This window comes from Epargyreus clarus, unplaced genomic scaffold (genome assembly GCF_041222505.1).
Source record: "Epargyreus clarus isolate Ecla_fem2 unplaced genomic scaffold, WU_Ecla_fem_2.2 ptg000010l, whole genome shotgun sequence".
NCBI classification, from domain to species: Eukaryota; Metazoa; Arthropoda; class Insecta; order Lepidoptera; family Hesperiidae; genus Epargyreus; species Epargyreus clarus.
This window is the reverse complement of record NW_027332218.1, coordinates 2,330,574-2,346,749: the sequence shown is the minus strand read 5'-3', so window position 1 is coordinate 2,346,749 and position 16,176 is coordinate 2,330,574. Positions and strand designations below refer to the sequence as shown.

The window sequence follows — 16,176 nt, the reverse complement described above, 5'->3', positions numbered from 1 at the left end:
ACATACCCGTATCTCTCACAATTATTCAAGAAATACGGCAACATTATGGCCACGTCAGTTCCGTGTGAGCGGGTATTTAGTAAAACGGGCCAAATTATTACTGATCGTCGTACTCGACTGACATCAAGAAAGGTTAGTCAATTGACTTTCCTTAATGTTAATATGGACCCAGCTCGTTTTAAATAAACTGTAATGGTAGGTTCACACGCGCGCGTTCAACTCTACATTCAACGTGCACATTCACATTCACGAGCGTGTAAACGGTACGCCCGAGCCCGTGAACGCGCCTGTGAACGTGAATGCCGCGAATCGGGCAAGTGTCGGTTTTTTGGCAAAGTTCAAAGGATGAATGTGCGGGCGCCCGGTGACTGCTAACACGCGCGCGGGCAGTCAGTCTCTCCCGCGCTTTCGCGACGAGTGGATCTTCATTCAACGTTGCTAAGAAAGTCGCTGCGATCGGAGATTACAACATGGCGGAATGGTCAAACGAGACAATTTTGACGTTCCTGGAATATTACCAGGAAGAAGAAGTATTATGGAACCCCGGACATAAATTCCATAAGGACAAGAAAAAAATTCACGATGCTTGGACGAAAATTGGTAGATTACTAAATGGATACTAATTTCAATCAAGGATTTGAAAACAAAAAAGGAGACCCTAATGGGAACATTTAGGCGCCATCTGAAGAAAAAACAAGAATCTATGCGATCTGGTGCAGGTAGGTACTTATGTTTACTTTACGTACAGTTGCACCTTTTGAAAAGCTAAAAATAAAAATTTATTAGTTAATTATTTATTTTTATTTTACCTAGGCTTAGGCCAAGATTGGTTTGGTTTCAAATCCGAAGGTCCCAGGTTTGATTCCCGTATGTGGTACAACATTTTAGTGATTAATCATATTTTTCAGGGAGTGACGAGATATATGAACCCATTCGGTTTGCATACCAGATAATGGAGTCCTTTCTGCTGCCTGTTTATACCAGTAGGGCTACACTCAACACAGAAGAGGTAAATAAATTAGTTTCGTATGTTTTAATCATTATATTTAAATAAAGGTACTATTAGTATTAGTAACTTAGTAGGTACATATTAGTTTGATAAAAATAGTTAGTTTTTTTTCCTGGCGGCACGGTACGCCGGAGGTCATGGGTTCGAGTCCCGCCTGTGTCATTAATTTTTTAGTTTTTTATATTCTACATGCGTTAAAACAAAAAAGTTATACATTTATATAATTTTAACATAATATGTAGGTAGGTACATTATTAGTGGATAGCCCTATAAAAATATGAAGAAAATTCGTCCCTGATTTCTCTAGCGTTCAGAGGTGATCTTCGTGCTATCATTGGCAAATCTTTTATAGCGTTATATCCACCTGCGTTTGTTCGCCACGATCCAGGCCTTGTCAGATTTATATATATAATATAGCTCATATTCATCGTATTCATCAAACGTTCCTGGAGGAGTATATCTTGCTGCGGAATTTTTACTGTTTCTGAGAAAGTTATGTAGCAGTACACATGTCATTGTCAATTGTGATACAATATCTGGATCCAGATCAATTGGTCGTCGAAATATTCTAAATACTGCACTTAAGATTCCGAATGTGTTTTCCACCACAACTCGGGATCTGGACAGACATTTATTAAATATCCTTCTTTGTGAATCCGAATCATGATTTCCAGGGTATGGTTTCATTACATGTGTACTGAGTGCAAAAGCACCATCGCCTATGAAGACATATGGCACATCAATATTTGATCCGGGAAGAGGACATGGTGTGGGTAGATCTAATTCGTTTCTACAGATTTTTTTCCATAACAATGAATTGTTGAATACACCACCATCACTTATTCTTCCTTGACTTCCTATGTCGGCAAATATAAATTTATAATTGCTATCCACTAGTGCCATTAGAACAATGCTAAAAGTCTTCTTATAGTTATAAAACTCGGTTCCACTGTGATAAGGGTTTTCCATTACGATATGCTTGCCGTCTATTGATCCGATACAGTGTGGAAATTTTCTTCTAAATCCTTTTTCGATATCTAACCAACCGTCCGCTGTTATGGGCATCTGAAATAATAATAGCATATATTAGCATTCAATTAATTAAAATACCTTTTTTACAGACACCATCAACGTCATCAGAATCACATGATTCACAAATACCAAAGGAACCTTTTGGAGATGAAACAACACCGGAACTACATGAAGCTATCGACAACGAAAGAACTGATAGCGAAGTGATGGCAACATTACAATCGCCAAGGACTCCAACCTCACAGATGCAGCCTACTCAAGCAAAAAATAGCCGTCGTCGCTCAGTACCTAATACAGCCGAGCAGCAAATGGCTACAGCATTCGGTCAATTGACTAATGTTTTAGGACAACGTCAATCACATACTGCAATTAAAGAAGATGATGACTGCGATCTCTACGCCAAGCTTTTGGCTACAAAACTGCGAGAACTGTAACCAAAGACGAACGTAAATTAATAATGTATGAAACAGATGGCATATTTGTTAATAGAATTCAGTGCAGGCTACCTAGACGTGAAACACCATCTCCACTATATTCAAACCCATATTCTAGACCACCGTCAGTATCGACTTCATGCAGATCACAAGCGAAGCGAAGCCGACCTTCAAGTACTTTAAGCTCATATTCCGAACCAATTTCAAACATTCATGCATCAAATCAACCTGTTGAACTCTCAGATCAACGCACATCTATTCAATGTGCAAACGACCTCTTTATGCAAACCCCATCATTTCAATCTGCAAACACGTACTCAATCCAACCTGCACACACACAATCCACAAATACGGACTCAATCCAGACTAAACCTAACATTATACAAATTGCATTAGGAAATTCATTTGAAACATTTGGATCTAATGAAACAAGTGAACCATGAATGAACCTAATAATTAATTGTCATTGTTTTTGTTTGGCAAAAATTTTGTTGTCAGTGTCTGATTTTTGTCTTTGATATCTTTATTTTAGTTCAGTAATTTGTGTTTATTTTGTCAATAAAAACCTTAAAAATATAACTACCTTTACTTCATCTTTTAGAACTTCATTAAGAGCTCTGGAGACTTCCCGTATAATTCCTGATATAGATGCTTTGGAGACTTTAAACAGATAAGTGTAGACTTCTGTAGCTATCACCAGATGCTAAAAATCTTAGCGTTATGATAAGACGAAATTTTGCTGGAATAGCTTCTCTGAAATCTGTGTCTTGCTTAGAAATTATCGGTGAAATTTTACTCAGCAAAATTTCAAAATCAGTAAAGGTCATTCGACAAAAATTATCGAACTATTTTTTTTTCACCGCACTACGGGTAGGCAAAGAAAGCTTAGAATTTAAGTAACTTCAATAGGCAGGGGCCCACCGATAGCGAGTAGGGCATGGTGGTATTGGCCAATTTTCAATACCGGTATTTTTTCGGTATTCAAATTTTCAAAACCGGTATTCCGGTTTTTTCGGTATTTGTTTTTTTCTAATGAACTAATTTATGAAGGATATAATTTAAAGTAAATAAAGGATTGGTGAAAGAAAACACAAAATTATTAAGAATACATTTATTTATAGTATCTTATATGCTAACCTACTAGGTAGGAAATTGTACTGAAACCGATTGCTATTAATGTACCATTCTTGCCTGCCAGGGTACTGAGCCTTCACCAACAAAATAATCTGCATAGCGATCTCGTACATTGTGAGCTTGTTGTGATGATCTATTTTGCAAACTTCTTTCAATGTTTACTATACTTGTTGCTAGAAACTCTCTCCAGGAACCAGGTGTGATGTTCCCCGTTTCGATGTTTTCTGTATCAACTGTTACACTTTCAATAGTACCTTGCGTTTTTCTAAGCCAATTGTGCAAAGCAACACACGTTCTAACTATTTTATCAGTTTTAGCGGGAGCATATGGGAGGGGTTTCAGAAATATTCTAAATTTACACACTAATATTCCGAAGGCATTTTCAACTATCCGTCTGGCCCGTGATAATCTGTAATTGAACACTTTTTGCTTAAGAGATAAATTATTTCCTCCGTATGGTTTCATAAGGTACGTTTTCAATGGAAAAGCTTTATCTGCAACAATCACACGGTTTGGTGGTAGAAAATTATTCTCTAGAGCGTGGCTCAAGCTGCAGTTCCGGAAAACTCCTCCATCACTGATTCGTCCATTGCATCCAATGTCAAAATAAATAAAACAATAATCATGGTCTACTAATGCCATAAGAACGATGCTGTGCTGGTTCTTGTAATTGTAATAATAACTTCCAGAATCATTTGGTGCATTCAGTACTACGTGTTTACCGTCTAATGCACCACAGCAACCGGGAAAGTTCCATTTTTGACTGAATCCTTCTTCAATACTTTTCCATTCTTCTGCACTTCTGGGAATCTACAACAAATAATAAATATATTTATTAATGCCATGTTATGTATTTACAGAACCTGGAGTCACAAGATAAAATCAATGAAGATAATGTTGAGACAAGAGACACTGAAGGCGAGAAGGCTGTTGAAAATACTTCAGGAGTTGGAACCTCAAGCAATGACTCGGGCCAGTCATTCAAAGGGAAAAATTCTCGGAAAAGGACGATGCTACGAGACTATGATAACTTACTGACAAAGGCCCAAAATGTAGCCAACAGTGTCAACAGCTCTGTTGTATCAGAGCATGAATTCGACTTATTTGGACGAATGGTTGCAGTTCAATTGAAAAATTTACCAATGGAGTCGGCAATTGAAGCACAATATATTCAAAATTATCTTTTTGGTTTGCGCTTGAAACATATCCGCCGTCAGTCTCAAACATCCAATTTCATTTATGAAATGGTAGAAAACAGAACACAACCACATTTTATGTCATCTCCTCCAACTTCAACCATTTCTAGAAATTCTTATTATTCGAGCAACGATGAAAATACATTCAATGAAAATGCCACATTAAGTTATGGAAATCTTGAAAATACAAATGCAACTGTTGTGACAAATCAGCCAAATTCTGATAATGCATTTACTTCTGTTGTTGATAGAAATGATGTGTTAACCCAAGCTTGGGAATCTGCATAAGGAATTTACAACATTTCAATACAGTTTTATGTTTGTAATTTTATTTCTAAAAATAAAACCGATATAAAATATTTGTTAATGTGTTTTACTTACCTTTATATAATCTTTTAAGGCGTTGTATACAGCATCGCAGACTATCGGTATCATTAACTTATTGCTGGTTTAGATACTTTGAATAAATGTGACAAAGTACGCAGACTACAACCAGTGGCAAGAAAATACAACACTATCTGAAGTTTTATTTTTGGCGTGAGTGCACTCCTCATAAAAGTATCTGTTTTTTTTTATGGCGGGCTCAACGCGCGTCAGCAATTCTTCAAATTGTGTTTCTGTCATTCGCATTGATCTGTAAAATTCAGCAGGATCTTCCTCAGCAATTTCTTCGAAAAGTTTATTGCAGGCTCCATACTGAGAACGTCTGGTAATCCATTTTCTTTGCCATAATCTCTTAGGCCTATTGATTTCAAAATTGTGTTCATTTTATATATCAGATACCACAACAGATACAATCTCTTTAATTATTTGTCTCAATATTAAGCGCTGTTCATCTTCCATTTCTAGAGACACTATGCACAACGGACAGTACCACTACTTTGAGCTTGTTCCTAAACACTGTGTAAACGGAGAAGAACAGACTACTTAACACTTGAGACTTATCGCGTAAAGTTAACGCTTAACACTTATCACTTCACAATTCGCAAAGTGTAAACCGGGCCTTAAGAAATAAAAATAAGTCTTGCATTGTTTTCTTACGATTTTCGTAAAGGTTTGTACAGCAATATTTTGGTATTACTCATAATCTAACTGTAGTTATGTTTTGGTTATTCCATTAAGCATATATTTGAGTTTTATTTGTGATCGATGATTTGGCTTACCTACTAACAGTCCAAAGGAAGAAGAGGAGTTATGTGTCTATGTAAGAAAGTTAGATAGCTTATTTTTTGGACTCTCTCGTGCAGATATTTTAGAGCTGGCGTTTGACTTTGCTACAAGAAATAATATTACTCATCCATTTAAAATGGTAAAGCGGGAGACGACTAGTTTTCTGGATTTAAGCGTCGACACCCAGAAATAGTTTTAAGAGCACCTGAGCCAACATCACTGGCAATAACAAAAGGCTTCAACAGGCTACTGGTGGGGGTATTTTATAAAAAATATTCGAGTTTGGTAGAAAAGTATAATTTAGATGCAAGTAAAATTATTTATAATATGGACGAGACTGGGATAAAGAGTAGTACAACCAAGCCACCCAAGGTTGAAAGACAATCATAGCAGTTATTTTTTCCAAATATTTAGAAAAGGTCATAGGCACTAAATTATGATAATAGGGGCAATACTTAAAAGATTTACCGAACTGTCAAAAAAATGTATGATGTAAAATGCAGCCTACCACAATACCTGTAAGTCCTCGCTGTTGCCTTTGCCGAACGTAGCATATCATTCCATCCTTACACTCGGAGGACATACAATTGAACACATTAACAAGTGACATTCATAAATTATATAGTTTACTTCATGCCTTCATAACAAATAGTTATTTTTTTCTAATAAGTAGAATGCGTCTTAAGGAAATAGGGGCACAACTAAAAAGATTTTACAGAGTTGTCAAATAAAATGTACGATGCAAAATGCATCCTACCACAACACCTGCAAGTTTTCGCTGGAGCTTTTGAAGGACTACCGAACATAGCATATTCTTCCATCCTTATACTAGGAGGATATACAATTGAACACTTAAACGAGGGGGCATTCGTAAACAATTCATAGTTTACTTCATGCCATCATAACGGTTTTCCCCTTCCTAACTCCCCTGGAGTATTTCTACAAGTTTTTTTCCCCAGACATTTTGACAGATATTGTCGAACAAACAAATACGTATGCAATATCTCAAACTGGACGTACTCTGGGTTTGACTGAAGACGAATTACGGGATTTTTAGCGATTCATATCATTATGGGTGTTGTAAGCATGCCGTCTTATACTGATTATTGGAGTTTGCGATATAGATACAAACTTGTGGCTGATTTGATGCCACTAAAACGTTATCAACAAATACGTCGTTTTTTACATTTTGTTGACAACAACGTACAAGATTCTGACAGATACTATAAAGTTAGGCCGTTAGTGCAAAAAATAAGAGACAATTCATTAGCTCAAGAAAATGAAAGGAGATTCAGCATCGATGAGATGATGATCCCATACAAAGGGACAAAGGCAGGGAAGCGGCGTCAATATATGAAGGATAAACCTAATAAGTGGGGTTTTAAAAATTACGTCCGCGCTGGAGTTTCAGGAATAATTTATGATTTCGTATTGTATGGAGGAGAGGACACATTTCGATTCCATTCATTTACAGAAAAGGAAGTATCAATCGAATTTGGAGCGCAAGTCGTGATTGCTTTGTACAAAAGAATTAAATCCAAACCAGCCTTCATTTTTTGTGATAACTATTTTAGTTACCCGGAATTGTTCTACGTACTGAGAGAAGACTATGGGATCTTGGAACCATCAGGAATAATAGGTTGAGAGGTGCGGAAGCAATTTTACTACTAACAGAGATGATGAAGCACATTCGTCACATTTAATAAAAATAGATATTTATGATTTAAATAAATTATCCAACGTGCCACAGTCTCAACATTGGAAACATGCATCCCTAAGGCTGGCCGCATATATACGTTTTCCGTATTCGGACATCTGAATGCATGGAATCAATAGAAAATACACTATTTGACGCACACGTTCGCTTTTTTTTCGAACGGAATAAATTCCGCACGTACGTTTCGTGTGCAAGCCGGCGCGTTCGGAGAAACCTACTCGAAAAAACCTAATGACGTCATGCGGAACGCAGCACTTGTATACATTTTTGTTTGTGCCGGCGTACACGTTCGGAAATTTCTATTCAGTATCGCGCCCGCACCGCGCGCTTCGGACGTATCTATTAGTAAATTTGTAACACGATAATGTGTGAGGCACGTTAATATTAGCGGTAGAAAAATACCCCTGCCTGTGGAATATTCATGACAACGATTACCACAATAGAGATGTCAAAGATTTGGCCTGGGAGAATGTATTCAAAGAGGTTATAAAGGATTGGGACACGTGTACTAAAGTGGACAAAGAAAACAAAGGTAAGATATTTTCTTTATGTACTTATACTTTTTATTACAAATCATATTTATTCTTGTAAATTACTAATTCTCTCGTTATATTGGTACGATATTTCCCCTGCCGGTGTCATAAAGTACTCAGCAAAATTGTCTCTTATGTTTCGACCTCGGTTGGTAGATCTGTGTTGTGGATTACGAAAAGGTATATCTTCAAAGTAATGTGTCAGAGTATCTTCGAATCGATAGCCGTCTCGTCAGCGAACAAAATGATGTAACACACACGCTGCCTTAGTTACTAATACTGCAAAATCTGGTGGAATCGTCATGCTAGTGTGAAAAATTCTCCATTTATTCGAGAGAATGCCGAAGGCACATGCCACCACTCGTCGTGATCTGCTGAGGCGATAGTTGAATATTCTGCGTTGAGTATTGAGATTACTTCTCGGATATGGTTTCATAAAATTGTTATTGAGAGGAAACGCTTCATCGCCAAGAAACAAAAGGTAGAGGTGTGTCATTGGTATTCGGCAGAGGTTTTGCTTCAGGCATATTAAGGCAATTGTGAGTTAGCTTTTTTCCAAAATTCCAATTGTTGAAAATATTACCATCGCTGTCTCTGCCATAAGCACCAACATCTACAGCTATAAAACGGTAGTCAGAATCTACTACTGCTAATAGTACAACAGAGTAGAAATTTTTATAGTTATAAAATGCAGATCCACTATGCAGAGGAGAAATCAAACGAATATGTTTCCCGTCCACTGAACCTACGCAATTAGGGAAATTAGTTCTTTTATAATAATTTTCAGCAATTTCTAGCCAACGTTCTTTTGATGATGGTGGCTTCATTTCCAAAGGCTGAAAAACTTCCCATATTGCTGTACAGGTTTCCTTAACTACGGCTGATACGGTCCTGCTCCCCATTAAATATTCAAAGTGTAACTCTTCAAAATTTTTACCAGTTGCCAGGAATCTGAAAAAAAAGAGATTTATAATAATGTTAATTATATTTCAGGTTCAGTTATAGGTCAGGCGAAGAAAAAATGGACACACATAAGAGACTACTTTCGAAGAGATTACCAAAAAAATAAATGTGCTCCAACAGGCAGTGCCGCTAAAAAGGTTAAAAAATATGTTTATGCAGATCTGCTTGATTTTCTTACACCAGTCTTTGATAAAAGAAATACCGAAGGAAACTATCAATCCGATGATTTACACGATAATATTTCACAAGAATCCCTAGAAGAACACAGCGTGGAACAAGTGGATACAAATATATTACAACCTCCATCACCTATATCAACTCCACCTGCTAAAAGTTTAAAACGAAACAAAAAAGATATCCCCTCCGAAATACTCAGTATCCTACATCAAAACCAAAAGAAAGCCAATCAGAAACAACAATAAGTAGAAGACGATGACATGAATTTTTTATTAAGCTTTAGATCACATATGAAAAATATGAATGAAAATTAAAAAATTGATTTTAAATTGGGAATGCTGCAGTTGGTAAAAAAAAATAATATTGAGTACAATTCATCTCCATCTTCTTCACTGAGTTATGATAACTTCAGTCAACGTTCAGCTACACCAGCGTCAAGCCGTGGTTATTCCCCCTGTTATTCATATATTCCTGTACCAGAAACTTCACCTAATTATTAGGTGAAGTTTCTGGTACATTAGGTCCTAATATGTTATATCAAACGCAAACTCCATTGCCTAACTTTAGTTCATCTTCTCAAAATAAAACCAAGAATTATCAATCTGCCCCAAACAATTCCAGAGTGGTTATTAACTCTATTACACATCTGCCACCGCTTCAATCACCACGTCATCTCTACACATCACCTTCCACATCTCTCCATATTGATAATCATCATCATGCAGAGGATACCGAAGCAGCAACTTTATTAGTACAATCTCAAGGACAAGAAGAAGAAAATAATATTGAAAAATACCTAAAGTTTAAGCAATAAATAAGATTGTTGATTTGTTTTCAATTCTAAATAAGAACAGATGTAAAAATAAAGATAACTTAGCTCAATGCGGGTTGCAGACCAAGAGCTAAGCTAAGTTAGTTTAGCTTAGCTCGCATAGCTGACGCAGTTTTCCATACTTGTGTGCAGACCGCAAACTATGCGAACTAAGCTATGTGAGCTAACTAATATATGCGAAGCTAAGTTAGTTGTGTATGCCGATGCGCAGCTACACGAGCTAAGCTAAGCCCCTCCCGCTACCCCGCACACCCTTTGCACATCCTTCGCCAGTGCTGTCCAGTGTTCTTTGTTGTACGCACGGTTGTTTAGTAGCGATTATGGAGCAATTTATTGAAACTGTTAAACAATTTCCTATACTATGGAACACACAATCAAAGGACTATCACAACTTAATTAAAAAGGATGTTGTATGGAAAAGAATAGTGGAGGAAATAAGTAATCCAGACATACCAGACGGTAAGTTTAATTAATATTTATTTAAAGTTTAATCTAATTTATATATTAAAATAATTACAAAAGGATTCTCTGACACGAAATGCTTCTCGTAAGTTGTCGTATTGTACCGATCTTAAAGTTTGCTGTTCTTCAATATTGACGGTATTTGCGTTACTAGTTGTCGTTCTTGAAGACATTAAATAATTGTGCAAGATACAGGTAGTCTTTGTAATGACGTCCACTAGTGCTAATTGACATTCAAATGGTCGACGAAACACACGAAATCGCGCTGACAATATACCGAACGCATTTTCTACTACATTTCGTGCTCTACTGAGACGATAGTTAAAGGTGTTTTTTGCTCTGTTATCTAAACATGTACTCCGTGGGTACGGTCTCATAAAGTGTTTTTGTAATGGGGATGCTTGATCACCTATAAACACAAACGGTGTTGGCTCGCCATCAGACGTTAAAGGTTTATGATTAGGTAAGTTTAGTTGCCCGTTTTGTAATTTGTAGCCAAATGCGCTATCTGCAAAAATACCTCCGTCGCTAAATCGGCCCATTGAACCAACGTCTATTATAATAAATCTTTTGTTCGCATCAACGACTGCGAGAAGGACGACAGAATAAAATTTTTTATAATTAAAATAATTAGAACCCGACTGTGGAGGGCATTTTATTGAGATATGCTTCCCATCCACGGCACCAAGGCAGTTAGGAAATTGCCATTTATCATTAAAGTCTTCTGCAATTACTTCCCATTCACTTTCTGTCGGTAACTTCATATATATTGGTTGCAAAAGAATCCAAAGTGCATTGCACACCGCTTGCACAATCAAAGTAACTGTGTTATTACCCACTCTGTAATTATAATATCCAATTGTTCTAAAGGAGTCACCAGTAACTAAAAACCTGAAACATATAAATATTTATTATTAAGTTTGACTTGGTGTTTGTTACAGTGAAAACTGCGAAGAATGAGTGGAAAAAGTTACGTGATAGTCATCGAGAGTCACTCAAAAGGATGAAAGCCAGTACAAGTGGTCAGGCTGCTTCTCCGACAAATAACTGGAAATATGCCGAGTTACTCGAATTTCTTTTACCCCACATGAAAAACCATAAGAGAACCGATAACGTATTAATTAATAATAAAAATACATTGGCCAGTACATCAACCCAAAGTCAAAGTATTTTGCTCGGTGCATCAACTGATAATCAAAATACATTGCCCGGTACATCGATCGAAAGTCAAAATACTTTGCCCAGTACATCAACTGAAAGTCAAAGTATTTTGCCCGGTGCATCAACCCATAATCGAAGTACTGAGATTTTCGAAGAAATTCCGAATGATGATGATGAAAACACTTCCGAAGCACCAAGGATAAAAAAAAGAAAAGTTGGCGATGACTCATCATTACGCGACTTACTTCAGGATGTCGATAACGATTTTATGAAACGATGTAAGCAAAGAGAGAAACGGAAGGCTGAGGAAGCGAAAGAGGCGGAGAAACACAAACATCCGTTAAATTTGTTTTTTGACAGTATGTGCGAGTCAACTAAAAATCTTCCCGATTGGATACAAAGAGATGTTAAAAAAAAGCTTTTTCAAATTGTAAACGAAGCAGAGGAAAATTATGAAAGTTATTTGTCTAGGCAGACTTATCAATATGGGTACTCATCATCATCTAGCTTCTCGACACCAGCTCAAAACGATAGCTTAGAGAATTTGTAATGTAACCTTTTGTCATTTACCAATAAAAAATGGTTTTAATTAAAATTGTTTTGCTTACCTCAAACAAATAGCTAATCTTTCTTCTGGCGTTATAGCCTTCCGATAGTTAGTATCTTGTTTAGTAATATCTCCGATAATCAATGATAACAAATCATAAAACTGAACTCTTGTAACACGATAATATAACTGAAAATGTTCATCATCTAACTCATAAAATAAAGTTCTAAACTCTCCACTTGTGTGCCGAGATTGAATGTGTTGACATATCCAAGATCTGGAACGTCTTTTTCTTAAATAATAATAAGTCAGTATTAATCTTCTTTTTCTATGTGTAACGTATTCATCATCGGAACTTTCTTCATCGATTATATTCATGGCGAGCGACGTCCGTCTGATTGAACTACGCAACACTGACTGAGCTTTGGCTTAGCTGTTGGTGTGCACGCTATTTATTTCTAGCTTAGCTTTGCCTAGCTTGCTTGGCATAGCTTAGTTTAGCCTTGGCATAGCTTAGTTTTCGGTCTGCAACCGGCTCAATGTTATGGTTAGTTTTTCTTCCGTATCCAAAGATAATCTCATGCAGGTATTTTGCTTGATTAATTTATCACGTATGAAGTTCATCAAAAGAATTTATTGACATCCTGTACAAATCAAAGAATTTATCTGGGTGTGCTCGTAACTTAGCTCTCTTCAAATAATACGGACTCTCATAGACTCTTCGAGTATTTAGTGTATGTATCCAATACCGACGACGTTTCTTTTTCTTATTTATTAATAACAGAAATGCAATTGCAATAAATCGTCGTCTTCCATCGTCGTGCGTTCGCCACGCTATCACTATCCGTACTGAAGTAGATACATTCCAAATGAAGAAAAACGAATGTTTGCGCTAGTCTCACGGAATTCCGTTTCGAGCATTCGTTTTCCGAATGTATGCCGGCCAGCCTAAGAATCAAATATTACACAGACGAAAACAGTTCAACATATAAAGAAATGAATAATGTTATATACAAAATGTGCACAGATATTTCGAAAACAGAGAGTAGTAAGAAATACTCATTTAACAATAAATAGTTAGTTAATGACCTAATCATACTTTGAAAATATTTATTTATAGTATAATAACTATTAAGTGAGGGTTGATTGTCATGCTAATGCTACCCGAAAGTATTCACGTCCATTTAACACGATAACCGGCGGAATTGTCAAAAAACAGGATACAACAGTGTTCATACTGCAGTCCAGTTTTGCTGGACCAGCTTTTTACTGGATCCTGCAAAACTGAACTGCCTTCATCACAGTATTCAGCGAGGAAAGAAGAATCAGAGCGATATTAAGTGGCTTTAAGGATCAAAACAGATCCAAATAGGAGACACGGTAAAAAAAATACTTAAAAAGTTAAAAAAATAAAAAATGTTAAAGATATACCCCCCTTTTGATATTTTTTTAAGAATATTCAAAAATTTTCGGGCGGTCACTTGTCGACGGGTGACATTGTAAAAAATTTAAACATGATTAAGCTTAGTTTTATATAACTGAGTTTGGTAATTTGAAAACTACAATTTCGAACCCTGACGAAATAGCACTACTAGTCATACTATACAGCGATTACTTCAAACAGACGACATTGGAAAACGGCGACATGAAAGCGTTAACGAAAGTTTAGAGGGTGAAGAATCTCTACTGCTACGAAGACAGACTATGGAAAATTATGGGGTCCTCTCCAGTAATACTTCGTGGCTGTGCCGTGGCGCTTGCACTGAAGAAGAGGGATGAGAGCCCCTGCCAGTGTCCTGCGTCAGCGCATTATAGATAATGTAGATAGTGTAATTGAAGACATAAATGAAAGAGGCATAGTATAATAAATACGTAGTCATACGTAATAAATAAATACAGTCGGGATCACAACAGCGTACGGTGCATAATTCCTAGATGCAGCTTCAGGTGTGAGTAGGAGTTTTGCCGTTGCAATGTCAACCCAATGCACTAGGATGCATTTGACTCAAAGTGCAGTTGAATTTTTTCACCGCAAACGGTGCTCGCTAGCCTCCTGGTACGCTTCTAGATGAAGTCTAGGCTCTGCAATAGGTGTTGCATAGAAAGGTAAGAAGTTAAACCATCACATCGTTAAGAAATCAGGCAGAATGGGGACCCGAATTGGAAATCCTGGTGGCGGCATTGACTACAATACCTACTGGGACTTTTAATCTTCATAATCAACCTGAGACTGTTTAAGATGTCGGTTGTATTTACTCTGTAAACCGTGCGGTTTATATATTTCTTATTGTAATGCTTCTTTTTCTTCACTTTTTTAAATAAATATTATTATCCAATATTTCTTGGTATCATTGACGTAGAATAAGCTGACGCGACACCGCGTCCAGTGGGTATCCCAACTCACCTATGAACATGGCTGAGCTTAGGCCACGATCGGTCCGCTAGGCTGCATGCGCATTGAATGTGCATCGGACCGACGTGCAGATATAGGCGTCATGCTGCAACTTGTGCAACTGCACTCTTAACGGGTCGAGCGTAACGGCCTAGACGTTAGCATGGTTTCATGACAGAGCTTTGTCTCCTGATTTCAAGAACACCAACCCCCGCTACCCCCGAGCCTTAAATTTGGAGTTATAGCCCGTAGTAGTGCATGCTTGTGTCACTGACTGCTGCATCGGCAGCTTGATGGTGCGGCCAAGACACCTTTTACAGAGCTCAAAGAAGTTAGGATGTTGAAATGTATGCACTTTGTAGTGTTCTATTGTTAACGCAAATAGGTACACACTTTCCTCCAGTTTGAAAACAAACAGTGCGATAACGAGTAGGTACAGATATGCGAAAATTATATTTATATGACAGAATTCAATTATCACTCTTGAAATAGGCATAAAGATTGACGTCAAAATATAATAACATTGTTAATTAATATTATTTCTGGATCGGTGCCTAACGGTTCATGGCGATTTACGACATACTTTTATTTTATCTGATATTGTCCTCGTATTGTGATCGTTGGTATATAATGTCCCGAAATGTCGCATGAAATCCATAAGCGCATACGCTGGCTGCGTATGCGCTTATGGATTTCATGCGCAATGCTACATGAACAAGTACGTCCAGAGCATCACTGTAACCATACACCTGGACATCAACCTCCGCTCTCTATGTGAGTATCCAATATTTAAATGAATTAGGGATGAAGCACCTCTTTAATAACAGAATTTCATATTTCACGTCTTTCCATTTGCAGCAACTGCATCGAGACTCCCAAAGACTCTGCGAAATGCGCGTGTTGCTAAGACGTGAGTATATCATTACAGTTGCAACTTCTGAGTAAAGAGTTTGTCGTGTGCGCCAACTCTTCAGAACGTCTTGTAAGCTCCAACGAAATCAATGTTAATTTATCGGTTTTCAGGTCACCGATCCGACCGGATCCCGATGTACGAAAGCAGACGCATACTCCCATGTCGTCAAGAGACCAGGGGTGATGGGGACGCGAATTGGACTCTTCACTGGCCCAGACCCGTATCAGTACTGCAGTTTCTCGTTATAAGCCTGATACTGTTTCAGGCATTCCATTTATCTAGTAAACCTGTGCAGTTTATAAGTTTAACTATTACTTTAGTGATCATTGTTTTACTTGTAAAAATAAAAATACTTATGCAGTACTTGTTGGTATCATTGATGTAAGATAAGTTTACGCGACACCGCCCGTAGGTATCCCAATTCACATATACACCCGGCTCAGCTTAGGTCACGATCGGTCCGCTAGGCTGCATGTGCATGGAATGTGCATCGGACCGACGTGC

General features: G+C 37.4%; 2 protein-coding genes and 2 pseudogenes across 3 annotated transcripts in view; all 4 read left to right on the top strand.

Annotated features, from left to right (window-relative positions):
• LOC140745294 (uncharacterized) overlaps positions 1–16,176 on the top strand; it is a 66,907-nt gene that overhangs the window by 32,156 nt on the left and 18,575 nt on the right. The window lies entirely within an intron of this gene.
• LOC140745297 (uncharacterized) lies at positions 470–3,469 on the top strand (annotated as a pseudogene).
• On the top strand, positions 8,470–9,865 carry LOC140745596 (uncharacterized; annotated as a pseudogene).
• On the top strand, positions 10,518–14,705 carry LOC140745296 (uncharacterized). The gene is made up of 2 exons (XM_073077068.1): positions 10,518–10,656; positions 11,601–14,705. The coding sequence occupies exons 1-2, from the start codon at positions 10,518–10,520 to the stop codon at positions 12,368–12,370; spliced, it is 909 nt and encodes a 302-aa protein (XP_072933169.1). The 3' UTR covers positions 12,371–14,705.